The sequence below is a fragment of the Sturnira hondurensis genome, unplaced genomic scaffold (genome assembly GCF_014824575.4).
Source record: "Sturnira hondurensis isolate 20B ecotype Veracruz unplaced genomic scaffold, ASM1482457v3 Scaffold0006571, whole genome shotgun sequence".
In the NCBI taxonomy this organism is placed as follows: domain Eukaryota; kingdom Metazoa; phylum Chordata; class Mammalia; order Chiroptera; family Phyllostomidae; genus Sturnira; species Sturnira hondurensis.
This window is the reverse complement of record NW_028079202.1, coordinates 1,561,891-1,581,920: the sequence shown is the minus strand read 5'-3', so window position 1 is coordinate 1,581,920 and position 20,030 is coordinate 1,561,891. Positions and strand designations below refer to the sequence as shown.

Genomic DNA, 20,030 nt, shown 5'->3' with positions numbered 1-20,030 from the left:
GCCCCACTCTGCATTCCCACCAAAAATGTACTAGGGTTCCCTTTTCTCCACAACCTGGCCAGCACTTATTGTTTATTGACTTGCTTATTGTGGACATTCTAACTGGTATGAAGTAGTATCTTATGGTTTTAATTTGCATCTCTCTGAGTGCTAGTGATGCTGAGCATCCTTTCATGTGTCTCTGGGCCCTCTGTATGTACTCCTTGAAGAAGTCTCTATTCAGGCCCTTTGCCCATTTTATAATTGGATTGTTTGTGTTTTGGATGTGGAGTCATGTGAGTTCTTTGTATATTTTAGAGAAAATACTAATGTTTGAGTTATTACTGGCAAATACATTCTCCCATACAGTTGATTTCCTTTCCATTTTGCTAATTTTTTTCTTTTGCTGTGCAGAAGCTTCTTATTTTGTTGATGTTCCATTTGTCTATTCTTTCCTTTATGTCCTTGCTCTATGGGGCATATCAGTGAAAATATTGCTGCATGGAATATGTAAGATTTTCCTGTCTTTGTTCTCCTCTAGGACTTTTATGGTATCATGACTTATATTTAAGTGTTTTATCCATCTTGAGTTTCTTTTCCTGTGCAGAGTAGGTTGGTGGTCGAGTTTCATATTTTTTGTATATAGCTGTCCAATGTCCCAACACCATTTGTTTAAGAGGTTATGTTTACTCCACTTTATGCTTCTGACCCTGTTCTCAAATACTGATTGATTGTAGAGACTTTGGTTTATTTATGGGTTCTTTATTCTCTTTTATTGGTCTATGTGTCTGTTCTTATGTCAGTACCAGACTGTTTTGATTACAGTGGCCTTGTAATATAGTTTGATATCAGGTGTTGTGATCCCTCCTACTTTCTCCTTTCTCAAAATTGCTGAAGCTATTTGGGGTCATTTATGGTTCCATATACATTTTTGAAATGTTTGTTCTTTATGTGTGAAATATGTCATTGGTATTTTCATAGGGATTGCATTGAATCTATAAATTGCTTTGGGTAGTATGAACATTTTGATGATACTAATTTTTCCAGTCAATGAGGATGGTATATGCTTCCATTTACTCATGTCTTTCTTAATTATTTCTATAGTGTTGTGAAGTTTTCTAAATACTTCACCTCCTTGGTTAGGTTTATTCCTAGGTACTTTATTTTTCTTGTTTCTATAGCAAATGACATTTTTTTTTGATTTTTTATTCTGATATTTCAATGTTGGTGTACAATATTTTTGAATATTGAATTTGTGCTTCACTGTTTTCGCCAAATTCACTTATTAAGTTGAGTATCTTGTTAGTGGAGTCTATAGGGTTTACTATGTATACTATCATGTCATCTGCAAGCAATGACAGTTTTACTTCTTCCTTTCCAATTTGGATGCCTTTTATTTCTTCTCCTTGTTTTATTGCTGTGGCTAGGAGTTCCAATCCTATGTTGAATAAAAGTGGTGAAAGTGGACATCCTTGTCTTGTTGCTGACCTTAGTGGGGAAGCTTTTAGTTTTTGTCCATTGAGTATGAGGTTGGCTGTAGATCTCTCATATATGGCCATTATTATGTTGAAGTCATTATTATGTTGAGGTATACTCCCCTTACTCCCACGTTGCTGAGTGCTTTTATCATAAATGGGTGTTGCACTATATCGAATGCTTTTTCCACATCTATCAATATGATCATGTGATTTTTGTCTTTTGTTTATATGATGTGTTATGCTTATTGATTTTTTTGTGTTTATTGTGTACCATCTTTGTATCCCTGGGATGAAATGCACTTGATCATGGTGTATGGTCTTTTTCATGTATTGCTGTATGTGATTAGTCAGTACTTTGTTTTAGATTTTAGTGTCTATGTTCATCAGTGATATTAGTCTGTAATTTTCTTTCTTTGTTGTGTTTCTGTCTGGTTTTGGGATTAAGATAATGTCGGCATCATAAAAAGAGTTTGGTGTAAAGTGGTATCTCATTGCGGTTTGCCCATCGGTAAATGACTGGATCAAAGAGCTATGATATATTTACACAATGGAATTCTATGCTGCAGAAAGGAAGAAGGAACTCCTATCCTTTGCAACATCATGGATGGAGCTGGAAAGCATTATACTGAGCAAAATAAGCCAGGCGGTGAAAGACAAATACCATATGATATTACCGTTAACAGGAATCTAAACAACAAAACAAACAAGCAAGCAAAATATGACCAATGACACTCAAATATAGAACAGGCTGACAGTTTCCAGAGGGGAGAGGGGAGAGAATCACAGGGGAAAAGGGGATGGACTCACATGAACAAGTATAAAGGACACATGGACAATAATTAAGGTGGGGGGTGGAAATGGGAGGGAGGTGGGGAGCACTGGGGGGCAGGGCTGGGAATATAAAACAGAAAACTGTACTTGAACAAGAATTAAATAAAAATAAAAATTAAAAAAAAAGAGTTTGGAAGTGTTTCCTCTTCTTCGATTTTTTGAAACAGTCTGAGAAGTATAGGGATTATCTCTTTCTTAAATATTTTGTAAGGTACTCCTGTGAAACCATCTGGTCCAGGGATATTGCATGCTGGGAATTTTTGGATTACTGCTTCAATTTTGTCAGCTGTTATTGGCGTGTTCAGGCTTTCTTCTTCATTCAGCTTTGGAAGGTTATAATTTTCTAGAATTTTTTCCATTTCACCCAGTTTTTCAAATTTCTTGGCATATAGTTCTTTGTAGTAATTTCTTACAATCTTTTTATTTCTGTATAATCAGTTTTAATCTCTCTTTCTTCAGTTCTGATTTTGTTAATTTGGGCCCTCTCTTTCCTTCTTGATGAGTCTGCTTAAGGGCTTGTCAGTTTTTTTTTTTTTTTCAAAGAACCAACCCCTGGATTTATTTGTCCTATGAATTGTTCTTTAAGTCTCTATGTCATTTAATTCTGCTCTGATCTTAGTTATTTCCTTCCTTCTGCTTGATACAGGCTGTCTTTGTTGTTGTTCTTCCAGTTCATGTAGATGGTGGGGTAGGTTGTTTATTTGGAATGTTTCTGTTTTTTTAATATAGGCCTGAATTGTTATAAAATTCCTTCTCAGCACTGCCTTTGCTGTGTCCCACAGGATTTGGACTGTTGTGTGTTTATTTTCATTTGTTTCCAGAAACTTTTTGATTTCTTCCTTGATCTTATTCTTAACCCATTCATCATTTAATAGCAAGTAATTCAGTCTCCATAAATTTTAGTGTTTTTTGAGTATTTTCGTTGAGGTTGGTTTCTCGTTTCAGGTCCTTGTGGTCTGTGAAGATGCTTGATATGATTTCAGATATCTTGATTTGTTGAGGCTTGTTTTGTGTCCTATCATGTATTCTAATTTGAAAATATTCCATGTGCATTTGAGAAGAATGTGTATTTTGCTTTTTTGAGATCAAAGATTCTGTGTGTGTGTGTGTGTGTGTGTGTATGTATATGTATATGTATACTGATATATATATATATATATATATATCAGTTAAGTGCATTTAATTTAGGGCATTTAATTTGTGTGTGTGTGTGTGTGTGTGTGTGTGTGTGTATGTATATGTATACTGATATATATATATATCAGTTAAGTGCATTTAATTTAGGGCACTGTTCAATGCCGCAATACCCTTGTTGATATTTTGTTTGGAAGATATATTCATTGTTGAATGTGGGGTATTAAAGTTCCCTAGTTAAGTGTCTGCGTATTTCTTGAAGTCCTCCAAGATTTTCTTTATGTATTTTCGGTGCTCCTCTGTTGGGTGCATATATATTTATAATGTTTATGTCTTCTTGATAGATTTTTCCCTTCAGCATTGTGAAGTGTCCTCTGGGTCTTTTTTTATGGCCTTTATTTTGAAGTCTATTTTATGAGATATAAGTATTGCAACCTGGCTTTTTTCCCTGTCCATTTGCTTGGAATATTTTTTCCAACTCTTCGCCTTCAGTCTATGCAGGTCTTTTTTTCTGAGGTGGGCATCCTTTAGGCAGCATATGTGTGAGTCATGTTTTCTTATTCACTCAGCTACTCTATCTATGTCTTTTGATTGGAATATTTAAACCATTTACATTTGATGTTATTATTGATAGGTACTTATACCTTGTCATTTTACTCCATTTGAAGCTTTTGTTCCTTTCTCTTTTAGTGGTTTTCTTCCTTTTCTTAAACCAGTGTTTTTACTTTATCCTGCAAGGATGATTTGGTGAAGGTGTATTCTTTTCACCTTCTTTTCTCTGGAAGGCTCCTTATTTGGCCTTTCATTTTAATAAAGAGCCTTGCTGGGTATAGTAGTCTCAGTTGCAGGCTTTTGCTTATAGTATTCCTTGCTATTACCTTTTGACTTGTAATGTTTCTGTTGAGAAGTCACCTGCTAGTTCAATTGGGGCTCCATGTATGTTATTTTCTGTTTCTCCCTTACTGTCTCTGGATTCTCACTTTGTCTTTAAATTTTGCCATTTTAACTATGATATGTCTTGAAGTAGGCCTCCTTGGATTCCTCTTGATTGGTACCCTCTCTGCTTCCTGGATTTGTGTGGCTTTTCTTTCATAAAATAGGAAGTTTTCCATCATTACTTGTTCAAACAATTGTCCTATTCTTTAATCCTGTTCTTCTGGTGTCCCTATTGTACAGATATTGTTCTGTTTCACGTTGTTTCACATTTCCCATAATCCCTCTTCATTCTTTTGAGTCTTTTTTCACTTTTTTGCTCATTTGGTAGTTTTTTTTTCTTTCTTGCCCTCCAGCTCACTAATTTGATAATCTACTTCGTAGAGCCTGATTTTGACTTAATTAAGAGATTGAATTCTTCTTTTTTCTTTGCCTTTGTTGATTGTTTCTATATCCTTTTTTATGCTGATGTAGTTTTCAATAAGTTTCTCATAGGTTCCCTGTTGCTTTTTGTAATTTTCACTGAGGTCATTGACCTTCCTTATAATCATTGTTTTGAACTCAGTATCTGATAGTTGACTTGCCTCTGTTTCATTTAGCATTCTTTTTGAGGATTCTTCCTTTCTTTTAGATTAGGAGTTGTTTGTTTGTCTTCACATTGTTTATGGGACTCCTCTTGTTTGCTTCTGCTTCTTAAGTTGATCTGTTTTGCCTTTTTGACTCCGTGGTGTGAACTTCTATAGCAGGAGGCTTGTGAGATTCAGTGGTGCAGTCTCCTTGATCACCCAAACTTTATGTTCTTGGGATACCCTTTATTCCTTTTATGCTGTTTCTCTGGATAATAATGGGTTTTGATGGGTGTTAGGTCTTTGTGTGGTGGGTCCTCCCTCTAGCTGGTTGACTGAGGGTCACTTTGCTCATGACTTGTGTGCTCTTGTGAAGGGGCTGCCAGAAAAAAACCACAAATTCCAGGAAAGAAGCTCACACCCACAAATGTACCCCCCAAATTCCACTTTCAACCCCAAATAAGCCAGTATTAATAGGGTGTAATGAGGTTAAGACTATTATAACAAAGGAAATAAGATATGAGGTGACTACTGAAAAAAAAAGGTTTTGAGAAGGTAGAATTAGGAGCACTACTAAGATTTTGGAGTTTGGGCAATGGAAAGAGAGAAGATAAAATTTACCTCATGAAAAAAAAAGGAATGAAGAATATGTAATGAAGTATGAGAAGGTAAGCATATAATATTAGTTTTAAGCAGAAATTAAAATAATATAAAATAAAATAAAGTGAGAGAGCAAAAGAAAAAGAAAGGCAAGAATAGTAAATAAATAATAAAATATAGGAGCCAATTTGGAGAGAAAGATCCACCACAGTGCTATCAATGACAAATAGACTAAAATTAATATAGGTGGTATGGGAATAAGAGCAGAAAAGGAAACACAGAAATGTCCAAGGGACATTTTGAGGAATGGAAAGTGATTTTGAAATGATAAAGAGAGAGGGAATACTAAAAGTAAGAAACAAAAACCAGGCTAAGGGAAGGAAAGATTAAAATTTGAGATGTAATGAAACATAAAAAGAAAAAAGAGAACAAAGAGAAATACAAGGGAATGATGAAATAGAAATTGAAGAAAAAGAAAAATAAACAGGCTAAGATGGCAGAAATTAAAATTTGAGATGAAAAGAGTAGAAGTGGGAACCAGTAAAATTTGATATTTGAAATACAGGTTAGTGAAGCTCTAGAGATAAAATTGAAAAAAACAGTACAACAACAACTACCCTACCCACAACCAACTTGTAAAGATTGTTAAAGGTAGAGAGAGAACACAGGTATTTTAAGAGCAGGGACTAAGGATGTGAAATGACCCTTGACAAGAAAATTGGTTTTGTGTGTCTGGATGGGGAAGAAATAGTAAGACTGCAGAATGGAATCAAGTTGTAGCTAGAAAGAAAACAATATTTGAAATGAAAATTATGCAAGAAAAGAGGAAGGTAAAATGGGCTAAGAGGAGAAAGAGGAAATATATGTGAATTGAAATACACTATAGTATAAAATGTAATAACTTAATATGTACAAACTTGCTGGATAAGAAATGAATGTTAAAAAGCTATGCAGGAAAGAAAAGATCCCAAATCATCAAGAAGACTACAGTGGCTTTTATCTCAGTAGTCTCTTGTATTTACCACTGTTTTTTTTTTTTTTTTCTTTCTGGATCTGCCTCCGGTGATTTCAAATGTTGACCCAATCTGACCTTAGGCAGCCTGTTTGATACTTGCAGTGATCTGCTGTCCCTGGCTGTCTCCTTTTGTTGTTAATCTGGTCACTATGCACTCAGCAGTCAGGTTTAAGCACCTGATGAGGCCAAAATCTCTCCTGAAGTGGAAGCTATGGTTTCCCTTCAGGCTGCTGCTTCTCAGAAGGGAGTGGTCTGACTGAGCAGGATGGTTGTGGTGTATGGGTTATAGCTTTGCACCAGGATCATGGAGGCTACTCTCTCACTTCTTTCCCCATAATCTCCATCCCCAGCCTCTCCTCAAGTCTCTGTAGTCCACTCTTCCCACCCCCTTGCCAGGGATCTGCTGTCTCTGGCTATCTTCTTTGGTTGTTAATCTGGTCATTCTGCACTCAGCACTCTGGCTTAAATACCACAGGGCCAGGGCAGATACCCTTCTGAGGTCAGGGTTATTGTTTCCCCTCAGGCTACTGCTGCTTGGAGAGGAGTTGTCTGTCTGAGCCTGATGGCTACTGCCATCTGGGAGATCACTCAGCACCAGGATCTTGGTGTCTACTCCTTCAGTTCTCTCCCCCAAGCATCAGTCCTTAGTCTGTCTTCAGGCATCATCAGTTCATTCTGCCCCCGCCTTCGCCAGAGCCCAGGATAAGTGATTGCAAATGAAAAATTGTGTGTTGGCCCTTTTAAGTGGCTCCGATGTCTCCATCTGTCTCTCTCTGTAGCCCTGCTACTTTTCACTGCTGGTTATTATCTGTCTACTGACACAGGCACTGGCCAACAGTGCCCAAGGTGTTATGGATGGAAAATCAAGACAAATTCACAGAGATTACTAAGTCTTGTGGAGGAAAAGGGATAGCATGGCTACTTCCTCAAGAGGGGGAGAGACTCAGAACGGCCTGGCCACCCTCTCAAGGGGAGAGCACTCCAACCCAAGCCTAGACAGGCTTTGACTGGTTTTTTTGTGCAGGAGTTCAGGTACAACTTATTAATCATTGTCAGGCAGTAAACAGTAGATAGCATACAAAGAACTATTAGGGCTTCTTCTGAGTCAGGGTCTATCAGCTAAAGGCTACAAAAGTTTGGGAAAACAAACTCATTTTCTGCCTGGGCCTTTATCATTTAACTAACAGCATTTTTAGCAAAGCAGGCTTCACAGGATTTTACATATCCTTTCTCAGGCATGATCACCTGGAGAGCTTGCCCTTTCCAGCACAGGGCTGCACCACCCTCAGTTGTTGTTTTCAGACTTAAGTCAGACAGAGGAGGCAGATAGCTAAGGAATTCTCAGAGACTTCTCGCAGACAGACTGAGGACTCAGGCTTTGCCAATGCCAGGGGCGGGGGCGAGGGTTCATCACCTTCTTTTTCCATAGCCCCCCAAGTCCTTCCCTGATCACCATCTAAAGAGACTGAGAATTAGCCAGTGGACAAGCCACCCCAGGCTGGCCATTGGTGGTACATTGGGACTTCAACATCTCTGAAGACGTAAGTGACAGCTTCTAACCAGTCTCTTGCTTTCCTAAACAAAAACGAGTTTATTCTCAGTAGAATTTAAATAAACACACACACACACTCACATATCATATATATATATATATATATATATATATATATATATATATATATATGATTTTGGTGAATATAATAATGATAAATGCATAATGACAGATTTAACCTTTTTATTTCTTACATTAAAAACTACTCCTTGAGTTCTCGTACCCCTGGGAGAAAATCCTGGCAGATTTACTGAGGAACAGGGCACTCAATTCCCCAACCAACAATTCACCAGCATTTATGAAAATAAGAGACCAGAGATAGTGACGAACCAGACAGCTACAGGCTGTTAGGGTCTCAGGGATGTGAGTAAGGACAGAGGCAGCCAGGCCAGCAGCAGCCCTAGGCTGGTGCATAATGACCTTGGAGCTGCAGCTGCCGCACTGGTCGGGGCCCTGAGGCTCCCGTCTATGCCCAGAGACAGGGGCGACTGCCACGGAGAACTCGTCTAGAGCCCAGCAACCCTGAGTAAAGTCAAGGGCAGTGGCAGTGGCAGGAAGGCAGCCATTAGCCGGCGAGTAAAGACTTTGGAGCTGTGGCTGCTGCAGCAGTCGGGGCCCAGAGGCTTCCGCCTGCGCCTAGCGACAGGGGCTTCTGCCACAGAGGACTCATCGGGAGCCTAGCACGTGTGAGTAAAGACAAAAGCAGCAGCCTCAGGGCCGGCTGCTTTCTGGAGCCAGGCACCCAGAGTAAAGTCAAAAGCAGCAGTGGCGGAACCAGCAGCCAATGGCTGGCGGGTAAAGACCATGGAGCTGCTGCTATTGCAGCTTCCAGGGCCCAGAGGCCTCTGTCTATGGCCAGCGTCCGAGCATCTGCCACAGAGGACTCATTGAGAGCCCAGCACCTGTGAGTAAAGGCAATAGCGGCAGCAGCAGGGCCGGCTGCCCTTGGCCAGCCTGCAACACATTGGAGCTGACGCTGCTGCCACATTAGGGGTGTAGAGGCTTCCATCTGTGGCCAGTGCCATGGAGGACTCACAAGGAGCCCAGCACCCAGTGGAGCATTGGGCCAGCTCCAGGTCCTTGGAAGAGCTGGCTCCCTCCCTCACCACCTAGGCGGAGCTGGGTGGCAGAGACCTGTCTGCCTAGGTGTGCAGGGAGGGTGGCAAGGACAGGGGGCCATGTTCAGTTGCAATCTCTGTGGTCGCCAGCCCACCAGCCTGCCAGCCCAGGAAATTTGAGAGTAGCATTGTCCTAACCAGTCAGGTGGGGGATTGGGCTGGGCTGAGAGGCACACTTTAGGGAGAAGTTTTTACTGGAAAGTGGTCTGAGGTGTTCTCCTGTGAAGGCAGCTTGACTTGCTTCTCACCCAGGAACAGGCCTGGGAAGGACCACTACCAGATCGCGTGGGACTCAGACAGCCTGTCGGGTGGGCAGGCGCCCGCACCCCAATCTGGTACCCTGGCTGGTGGGCGGGTGTGCACCTGGGCATAAAACCCAGTCCACGGCGGGGTCCTGCCGAAACCAGAAAAAACAGATTGGACAGTTTGAAACCAAAAAGAGAGGAGTTTTGTTTGTTTGTTTGTTTAACTTTTTAAATAACTTTTTGTAAACTTTTTTTTAACTATTTAAAAATTTTTTTTATTTAACTTTTGTTCAAGTACAGTTTTCTTTCTTGTATTCCCAGCCCTGCCCCGCCGTGCTCCCCACCCCCTCCCATCTCCGCCCCCCATCTTAGTTATTGTCCATGTGTCCTTCATACTTATTCATGTGAAACTTTTTTTCACTAATCGTATATTTTTCAAATTTTATTGTTACTGTATCTCTCAGTACTCTGTTACTCTCCTTTCTTTTTTCCTGTTTTAGTCCTTCTTAATTTCAGCACAGACTTATTGCTTTTTCCTCATTTTTCTTGCCCTTTTTTTTGTGTGTGTTTGTTTGTTGCTTTCTATACCACTGCAAATACTTAACAACACATCTGTCGGATCTTATCCCACTTTACAGGTTCCTGAATTCTATTACTGTAGTGATTAACTCTACTCACTCACACGCTACATCTATTTACTATTGTTTATTCTCACCTTACCTCAAAATCTGACCACCTGAACCTCACTGCTTTCTAGATACAACTCACAAGCCTTCCCTCCCCAACAAGAGACTTATCTTTGGTCTATAATTTCTTAAAAGTGACAAATTGGGTTGAAGATTACAGTTAAAACAATACAGAGCCTAAAGATCTTCTATCTCTTCTCTACTGGCTGTGACTGTAAATATCATAAAGTACTCTCCTGCTGTCATGAACCATTTTGCCTCCCCCTCCAACTGATCACACGCACACATAGAAAGGAGTAGATGGAGGCAGAGAACATCAAGATACACGCAGGAGACAGCACCACTGAATTTCACAGGTATTCTACCACAGAGGTTCACACCATAAACCCAGGGAGTCAGAACAGATCAATTTAAGAAGCTGAAGTTAACAAGAAGAGTCTCATAAGCAATGGGAATACAAAGTAACAATTCCCAAATGAAAGAAAAGGCGGGAATCTCAGAAATAATGTCAGATGAGAGGCAAGTCACCTCTCAGATACTGAATTCAAAGCACTAGTTATCAGGAAATTCAAAGAGCTCACAATGAGGTACCTGAAACTAGAGGGGAGCTACAATGAGCTCTCCGCAAAATATATCAACATGAAAAGGGAAAAAGAAACTATCAGCAAAGGACAAGAGGAAATGAAGAATACAATTTCAGAACTGAAGAACACAGTAGAAGGAATGAAAAGCAGGATCGATGAGGCAGAAGATCTGATCAGCGAGTTGGAGGACACAGTAGAAAGAATCTCCCAGAAAGAGCAAGAAAGGGAAAAAAGGCTCAAAAAGAATGAAGAGGGACTAAGAGAAATGCAAGATAATATGAAACGTAATAATATCCGAATAATAGAAATACCAGAAGGAGACGAAGAAGAACAAGGGATAGAAAACCTACTTGAAAAAGTAATGAAGGAAAATTTCCCTAATATCATGAGGGAAAAAGTTACACAAATCCAGGAATCACAGAGATTCCCATTCAAGAGGAACCCAAAGAGGCCCACTTCAAGACACATCATCATTAAAATGGCAAACCTCCAACACAAAGAAAATATCTTAAAGGCAGCAAGGGAGAAAAAGGAAGTAACATACAAGAGAGCCCCAATAAGGTTAGCTACTAACTTCTCATTGGAAACAGTCCAAGCAAGAAGAGAATGGCAAGAAATATTTCAAGTAAGGAGAACCAAAAGCCTGCAACCAAGGCTAATTTACCCAGCAAGGCTCTCAATCAACATAGAAGGTCAAATAAAGAGCTTCCAAGACAAAGGAAGTCTGAAATAATATGCCTCAACCAAACCAACTCTACAAGAAATACTAAAAGGGCTGCTTTAAGGAAAGTAAGGAAAAAAGAGAGACAGACAGGAACTGTAGTACAAAAATGGCAACGAATAAGTACCTACCAATAATAACCTTAAACGTAAATGGAATAAATTCTCCAATCAAAAGACATAGAATAGCTGAATGGATAAGAAAGGCTGACTCACACATATGCTGCCTACAGAAGACCAAACTCAGGACAAAAGACCATCACAGACTAAAAGTGAAAGGCTGAAAACAAAATTTCCAAGCAAATGGTCAAGAAAAAAAGCCGTGGTAGCAATTCTAATATCAGACAAAATAGCCTTCAAAAAAAGGGTCATAAAGAGAGACCGAGAAGGTCACTTCATAATACTCAAGGGAAAAATCCAAGAAGACCTTAACATCGTAAATATATATGCACTCAATAAAGGAGCACACAAATATATAAGAAAAATCCTAGAAGACTTCAAGAAAGATATTGACAGCAACTCAATTATAGTAGGGGATTTTAACACCCCACTGTCAAAAATGGACAGATCTTCCAAACAAAATATCAACAAAGAGATAGCTGCACTAACGAACATCCTAGATGAAATGGAATTGACTGATGTATATAGAGCCATTCATCCCAAAGAAGCTAAATACACAGTCTTTTCAAATGCACATGGAACATTTTCCAAGATAGACCACATGATAGGACACAAAACGAGCCTCTACAAATTCAAGAAAATTGAAATCATACCAAGCATTTTCTCTGATCAGAAGGGACTGAAAGTAGAAACCAATCCCACAGGCAAAAACCCAAAATACCCAAAATCATGGAGACAGAATGGTATGCTATTAAACAATGAATGGGTCAAGACTGAAATCAGGGAAGATATCAAAAAGTTTCTGGAAACAAATGAAAATGATCTCAAAACAACCCAAAATTTGTGGGACATGGCCAAGGCAGTCCTGAGAGGGAATTTCATAGCAATACAGGCTTACCTAAAGAAGATAGAAACATTTCGAGCAAACAACCTAACCCTACACCGGGAAGAATTTGAAGAACAACAACAAAGACAGCCCAGAGCAAGTAGAAGGAAGGAAATAAGCAAGATCAGAGCAGAATTAAATGACATGGAGGCTAAAAGCACAATTCTAAGGATCAATGAATCTAGGCGTTGGTTTTTTGAAAAGATAAACAAAGTAGACATGCCTTTATGTAGGCTCAGTAAGAAGAGAGAGGACCCAAATAAACAATCAGAAATGAAAGAGCAGAAATTACAACTGATACCACAGAAATAGAAGGGATTGTAAGAAATTACTATGAAGAACTATACTGCAAGAAATTTGAAAACCTAGGTGAAATGGACAAAGTTCTAGAAAAATATAATCTTTCAAAACTCAATGAAGAAGTAGAAATCCTGAACAGAACAATAACAGCAGATGACATTTAAGCAGTAATTAAAAAAAAATCACACCCGATGCTTTCACAGGAGAATTCTACAAAGCATTTAAGGAAGAGCTCCTATACTTCACAGACTATTCCAAAAAATCCAAAATGATGGGAAACTCCCAAAGTCTTTTTATGAAGTCAGCATCATCCTAATTCCAAAACCAGATAGAGACACAACAAAGAAAGAAAACTTCAGGCCAATATCCCTGATGAACATAGATGCTAAAATCCTCAACAAAATATTGGCAAATCACATCCAACAATACATCAACAAGATCATACAGCACAACCAAGTGGGATCCATCCCAGGGATGCAAGGATGGTTCAATATCAGCAAGTCACTAAATGTAATACACCACATAAACAAAAGCAAAGAGAAAAACCACGTGGTCATATCAATAGACACAGAAAAATCTTTTGATAAGGTAAAACACTCATTTATGATAAAGGTACTCAGCAAAGTGGGAATAGAAGGAGCATTCCTCAACATAATAAAGGCCATATAAGCGAGACCTACAGCCAACATCATACTCAATGGGCAAAAACCAGAAGCTTTTCCACTAAGATCAGGAATAAGACAAGGTTGTCCACTTTCACCACTTCTATTTAATATAGTATTGGAAGTTTTAGACTCAGTGATTAGGCAAGAAAAGGAAGTAAAAGGCATTCATATCGGAAAAGAGGAAACAAAACTGTCATTGTTTGCAGACGACATGATAGTGTACATGGAAAATCCAATAGCCTCTACCCCAAAACTGCTTGAACTAATAAATGAATTTGGCAAAACAGCGGGATACAAAGTCAATATCCAGAAATCAAAGGCATTTTTGTATACCAACAATGAAGCAGCAGAAGCAGAAATCAAGAAAATAATTCCATTCGATATAGCAAAAACAAAAATAAAATATCTGGGAATAAACCTAGCCAAGGAGGTAAAAGACCTGTATACAGAAAACTATACAACACTGAAGAAAGAAATCAAGGAAGACACAAGCAAATGGAAGCATATACCATGTTCATGTATTGGAAGAATTAACATCATCAAAATGTCCATACTACCTAAAGGGATTTATACATTCAATGCAATCCCTATTAAGTAGCAATGGCATATTTCACAGACATAGAACAAACACTTCAACAATTTACATGGAACCATAAAAGACCCTGAATAGCAGCTGCAATGTTGAGAAAGAAGAACAAAGTAGGAGGTATTAAAATACCTGATATCAAACTGTATTACAAGGCCACTGTAATCAAAACAACCTGGTACTGGCATAACAACAGGCACATAGCCCAATGGAACAAAATAGAGAACCTAGAAATGAACCCAACACTCTACAGTCAATTAATATTCGACCAAGGGGCAGTAACATAAAATGGGGTAAAGATAGGCTCTTCAGCAAATGGTGTTTGGAGAACTGGACAGCCACATGCAGAAAAATGAAACTGGAGCACCAACTTACACCATACACCAAAATAAGTTCAAGGTGGATGAAAGACTTAAATATAAGCTGTGACACCACCATTAAAGTCCTAGAGGAGAACATTGGCAGGAAAATCTCAGATATTTCATGCAGCAATATTTTTACTGATATGTCCCCTAGAGCAAGGAATATAAAGGAAAGAATAAGCAAATGGGATCTCATCAAAATAAAAAGCTTCTGCGCAGCTAAAGAAAGCAGCATTAAAATAAAAAAAACAACCAACTGTATGGGAAAACATGTGCCAATGATACCTCAGACAAAGGTTTAATCTCCAAAATATACCAAGAACTCACACGTCTTCACTCTAAGAGGACAACTAACCCAATTAAGAAATGGGGACAGGACTTAAACCGATACTTCTCCAAGGAGGACATACAGAGGGTCCAGAGAGACATGAAGAGATGCTCAATATCACTTGCTATCAGAGAGATGAAAATTAAAACCACAATGAGATACCACTTTACACCGGTGGGAATGGCTATCATAAACAAAGCAATAAACAACAAATTTTGGAGAGGGTGTGGGGAAAAGGGGACTCTGGTCCACTGTTGGTAGGATTGCAGACTGGTACAACCATTATGGAAAACACTATGGAATTTTCTCAGAAAACTAAAATTGGACTTGCTTTTTGACCCAGCAATTCCACTGCTAGGATTTTATCCTAAGAACCCTAAAACACCACTTCAGAAGAACATATGCACCCCAATGTTCATAGCAGCACAATTTACTATAGACAAGATTTGGAAGCAACCTAGGTGTCCACCAGTAAATGAATGGATCAAAATCCATGGTACACCTACACAATGGAATTTTATGCTGCATAAAGAAAGAAGGAGCTCCTACCTTTTGCAACATCATGGATGGAACTGGAAAGCATTATGCTGAGTGAAATAAGCCAGGTGTTGAAGGACAAATGCCATATGATCTCACCTTTAACAGGAAACTAAACGACAAAACAAACAAGCAAGCAAAATATAGCCAAAGACACTGAAATATAGAACAGGCTGACAGTGACCAGAGGGGAGATAGTGTGTAAAGATACTGTGTAAAATAGAACTTATGTGGTATTCTAGTGGAACAGCTCCCACTAGTGGAATGCACCTGTGGCTGGTGGTCCTCTCCCTGGCCCATGCTAGAGCTATCCCTGACAGGCTCATGCTGCATGGGCTGCTGATTCTCTGTCTTCCTCCTTGGGTAATAGGAATGAATTGGCCATGCTGGAGGTGTAGGCTGCCAGCAGGTGGCACCTGCTGCCCCTCACTCTGTAGGGGAATGGTGCATGGCCCATTGCAGCACCATGCTCCCAAGCCCACCAGCCCTAACCTCATCCCCTCCCCTCCTACTGGAGCTCACTGTGCTCTAGGCTGACCCTTGAGTGTTCAGGGAACGACCCAGGGAACATTCCTGGGCCACCAAATCCCCCTGGCCAAGGGTCAGGACTTCCAGCTCCTGTTAGCTGGAAGGATTGGAGAATCCAAGAGAGTGGCATTTCAGCATGCTCTCTTTTTAAGGCTCCCCCACAATCTTCCATGGGGCCACTGTGAATCAGCCTGGTTGCCCAGGCATGTTTGCTGGTTCGTACTGTCTCTGGTGCCTCCCAATACCCGTTACCTTGTTTCCAGAGGTGGGGTTTCCCCCATTACAAAAGCTTGTGAACTGAAAGTGTAAGAGAAGTACATTTTATTTTACGTATTTTATGCTTCAATTAGAATATATGTTGGCTGAAATATCACTTGTAAAGGGGTTGTTTAGGGTTAAACCTTTATTCAGGTGACTGGTATTCAGTGGTTGTTTCTCAAATATAAGATATAGTGCTACTGATTATAAAGATGACCCCTTTCCATCCTCCTTGCAAAAAAGAAAGGAAGGAAAGGAGGGCAGGAAGGAGGAAGGAAAACAAAATTACTAAATTTCTTTCCTCTTTCATTTAGTTGACAAACATTTATTGAGCACCTACGGTTTCTCACTGAAGATTTGGTAAACAAATCCAGTGACTCACAAGCTTCTACCAGGAGAAACAAAAACATACTGTACAATTGCATGTGCTCCATTGGGAAGTTCACAACAAGAAGCTGATGTCTGAGTAGGGTAATAATGAATAATGGGGGAAGCCACTTGAAACTTTTGAGATTAATAAATTATTCCAATTAGAAGATGGCGGCGGAGAAGGACAAAGGATTTTGCTTTTCTCCACGCACTGGAGAAGGATCTGGCTGATCTGCAGAGGAGCAGAGCAGATGCCCAAACTGGACCCAGCATATAAGAAGGCAGGAATCCAGAGAGTGTAGCAGACACTGAAAGACCAGAGGTTTAGAAGAGGAGATGACCTCAGATCAACAAGGTACGAGAGAGCAGCTCAGAGGCGACGGCAGGTAGCCAGCCGCCCTGGTCTCTGAAAGCCGAGGGTAGGCAACCCCAACTCTGGGAGAGAACTGGTCACCGGCACCCCTTCCCCCATTTGGCAGGGTGCAGATTGGAAAACACCATGGGAGATCAGTCTGCCAGTAGTGGCAGAGAGAGGAGTGAACATTCAGAAGCAAACCAGAAAGTTCTGATAACAAATGGAGTCAGTTTGCCAGCTTGGGAGAACTGAGAGTTGCCCAAGCATTCCCTTAACCAAGCATTCCCTGCTTCTCGGGGCCTGTGCCGACCCTCGAACAGTCTCGGGCAGTCTTGGGCTGCTGGCTGGGGCCCTGAAAGAGAGCCAGTCACCAGCTCCATCCCTACTCAGTCGGTGCAGACAGGGAAACACAGGAAGTCAGGCTGTGGCTGTTGGTTTGGGAGAATTGTGAGTAGCCCTGTGTGTTCAAACACAACACAGTGAAGGGTCCACACCCAAGCCTATGAGAGCAGGAAAGCCTGGCTAGGAGTGCGCACCCAGACCAGGGCTGGAAAGCCTGGGAGAAACTCTGCTCTCAGTAGGGCATGGGTGAGTGGTGCCAGTCTGGAGCTTGGGAGTGGGGGGGGTACTGGCGAGACCAGTTGAGCTTACCGAGGCAGGTGAAAAGCCACACTAACAGCCCCTCAGGCTGCTGCAGCTAGTGAGACCAGAAGAAAAGTTTCGACTATCTGGAAACTAACTAGAGGAGCAATGGAAGCGGAGAACATCAAGATACCTACAGGAGACTGGACCACTGAATTTCACAGGTATCCTACCACAGAAGTTCACACCATAAACGCAGGGTACCAGAACAGATCAATTTAAGAAGCTGAGGCCAACAAGAAGAGCATCACAAACAATGGGAAGACAAAGAAACCATCCCCAAATTAAAGAAAAGGAGGAAGTCTCAGAAAGAATGTTAGATGAAATAGAGGCAAGTCAACTCTCAGATATTGAATTCAAAGCACTGGTTATCAGGAAATTCAAAGAGCTTACAACAAGCTACCAAAAACTACAGGGGAGCTACAATGAACTCTCCGGAAACTATACCAACCTGAAAAAGGAAATAGAAACCATCAGCAAAGGCCAAGAGGAAATGAAGAATACAATTTCTGAACTGAAGAACATAGTAGAAGGTATGAATAGAAGGATTGATGAGGCTGAAGACCGCATAAGCGAGCTTGTAGACAGGGTGGAAAGAATCTCCCAGACAGACCAGGTAATGGAAAAGAGAATCAGAAAAAAATGAGGAGAGTCTAAGGGAAATGCAAGACAATATGAAACTTAAGAATATCCGAATAGTAGGAATACCAGAAGGAGAGGAAGAACAACAAGGGATAGGAAACCTACTTGAAAGAGAAATAATGGAAAATTTTCCTAAGTTTAGGAGAGAGAAAGTCACACGAATACAGGAATCGCAGAGAGTCCCATGCAGGTAGAACCCAAAGAGGCCTACTGGAAGACACATCATCATTAAAATGGCAAACCTCCAAGACAAAGAGAAAATCCTAAAGGCAGCAAGGGAGAAAAAGGAAGTAACATACAAGGGGGTCCCAAAAAGGTTGGCTACTGACTTCTCAATGGAAACATTCCAAGCAAGAAGAGAATGGCAGGAAATATTCCAAGTAATGAGAACCAGAGGCCTGCAAACAATGCTACTTTATCCAGCAAGGCTCTCAGTCAAGAGAGAAGGCCAAATAAAGAGCTTCCAAGACAAAAGAAGTCTAAATGAATACGCCTCCACAAAACCGGCTCTACAAGAATTACTACCTTAAGGAAAGGAAGGAAAAGAGTGAGACGGAGAGGAACACGGGTACACAAATGGCAATGAATAAGTACCTTTCAATAATAATTTTAAACATAAATGGATTAAATGCACCAATTAAAAGACATAGAATAGCTGAATGGTTAAGAAAGCATGACCCACTTATATGCTGCCTACAAGAGACCCACCTCAGGTCAAAAGACCATCACAGACTAAAAGTGAATGGATGGAAATAAATGTTCCAATGCTTTCAAGAAAATGGACAAGAAAAAAAAAAGCTGGAATAGCAATTCTCATATCAGACAGAATAGACTTAAAAAAAAAAAAAAGGCCATTCAGAGAGACCCAGAAGGTCACTTCATAATACTCAAGGGAAAAATCCAAGAAGACCTTAACATCGTAAATATATATGCACTCAATAAAGGAGCACACAAATATATAAGAAAAATCCTAGAAGACTTCAAGAAAGATATTGACAGCAACTCAATTATAGTAGGGGATTTTAACACCCCACTGTCAAAAATGGACAGATCTTCCAAACAAAATATCAACAAAGAGATAGCAGCATTATATGGCACTCTAGAAGAAATAAACCTAATTGATATATATAGAGCCCTTCATCCCAAAGAAGATAAATACACAGTCTTTTCGAGTGCACATGGAACATTTTCAAAGATAGACCACATGATAGGACACAAAACGAGTCTCAACAACTTCAAGAAAATAGAAATCCTACCAAGCATCTTCTCTGATCACAAGGGACTGAAATTGGAAACCAACCCCACAGGAAAAAACCCCAAAACACCGAAAAGCATGGAGACTGAATGGTATGCTATTAAACAACAAATGGGTCAAGACTGAAATTAGGGAAGAAATCAGAAAGCTTCTGGAAAGAAATGAAAATGAACTCACAACAACCCAAAACCTATGGGACACAGTAAAGGCAGTCCTCAGAGGGAAGTTCATAGCAATACAGGGCTATCGAAAGAAGATAGAAACATTTCAAACAAACAACGTAACCCGACACCTGCAAGAACTCGAGGAACAACAAAGACAGCACACAGCAAGTAAAAAGAAGGAAATAACCAATATCAGAGCAGAATTAAATGACATAGAGACTAAAAGCACAATTCTACGGATCAATGAATCTAGGAGTTGGTTTTTTGAAAAGCTAAACAAAAGAGACAAACCTTTAAGTAGGCTCATCAAGAAAAGAAGAGAGAGGACCCAAATAAACACAGTCAGAAATGAAAGAGGAGAGATTAGAACTGATACCACAGAAATAGAAGAGATTGTAAGAAATTACTATGAAAAACTGTATGCCAAGAAATTTGAAAACCTAGGTGAAATGGAAAAAATTCTAGAAAAATATAATCATCCAAAATTCAATGAAAAAGAAGCAGGAAACTAGAACAGGCCAATAACAGCAGATGAAATTGAAGAAGTAATAAAAAAACTCCCATCACACAAAAGCCCTGGACCAGATGGTTT

At 40.0% G+C, this 20,030-nt stretch overlaps 1 protein-coding gene across 1 annotated transcript in view; it reads left to right on the top strand.

The window, feature by feature from the left end:
* Nucleotides 1–3,260, top strand: part of CNBD1 (cyclic nucleotide binding domain containing 1) — a 327,528-nt gene extending 324,268 nt beyond the window's left edge. The window contains exon 12 of the mRNA XM_037050237.1: nucleotides 3,234–3,260. Within this exon, the coding sequence (XP_036906132.1) occupies nucleotides 3,234–3,260 (27 nt within the window). The remainder of the gene's footprint in view (nucleotides 1–3,233) is intronic.
* The last annotated feature ends 16,770 nt before the right edge of the window (nucleotides 3,261–20,030 follow it).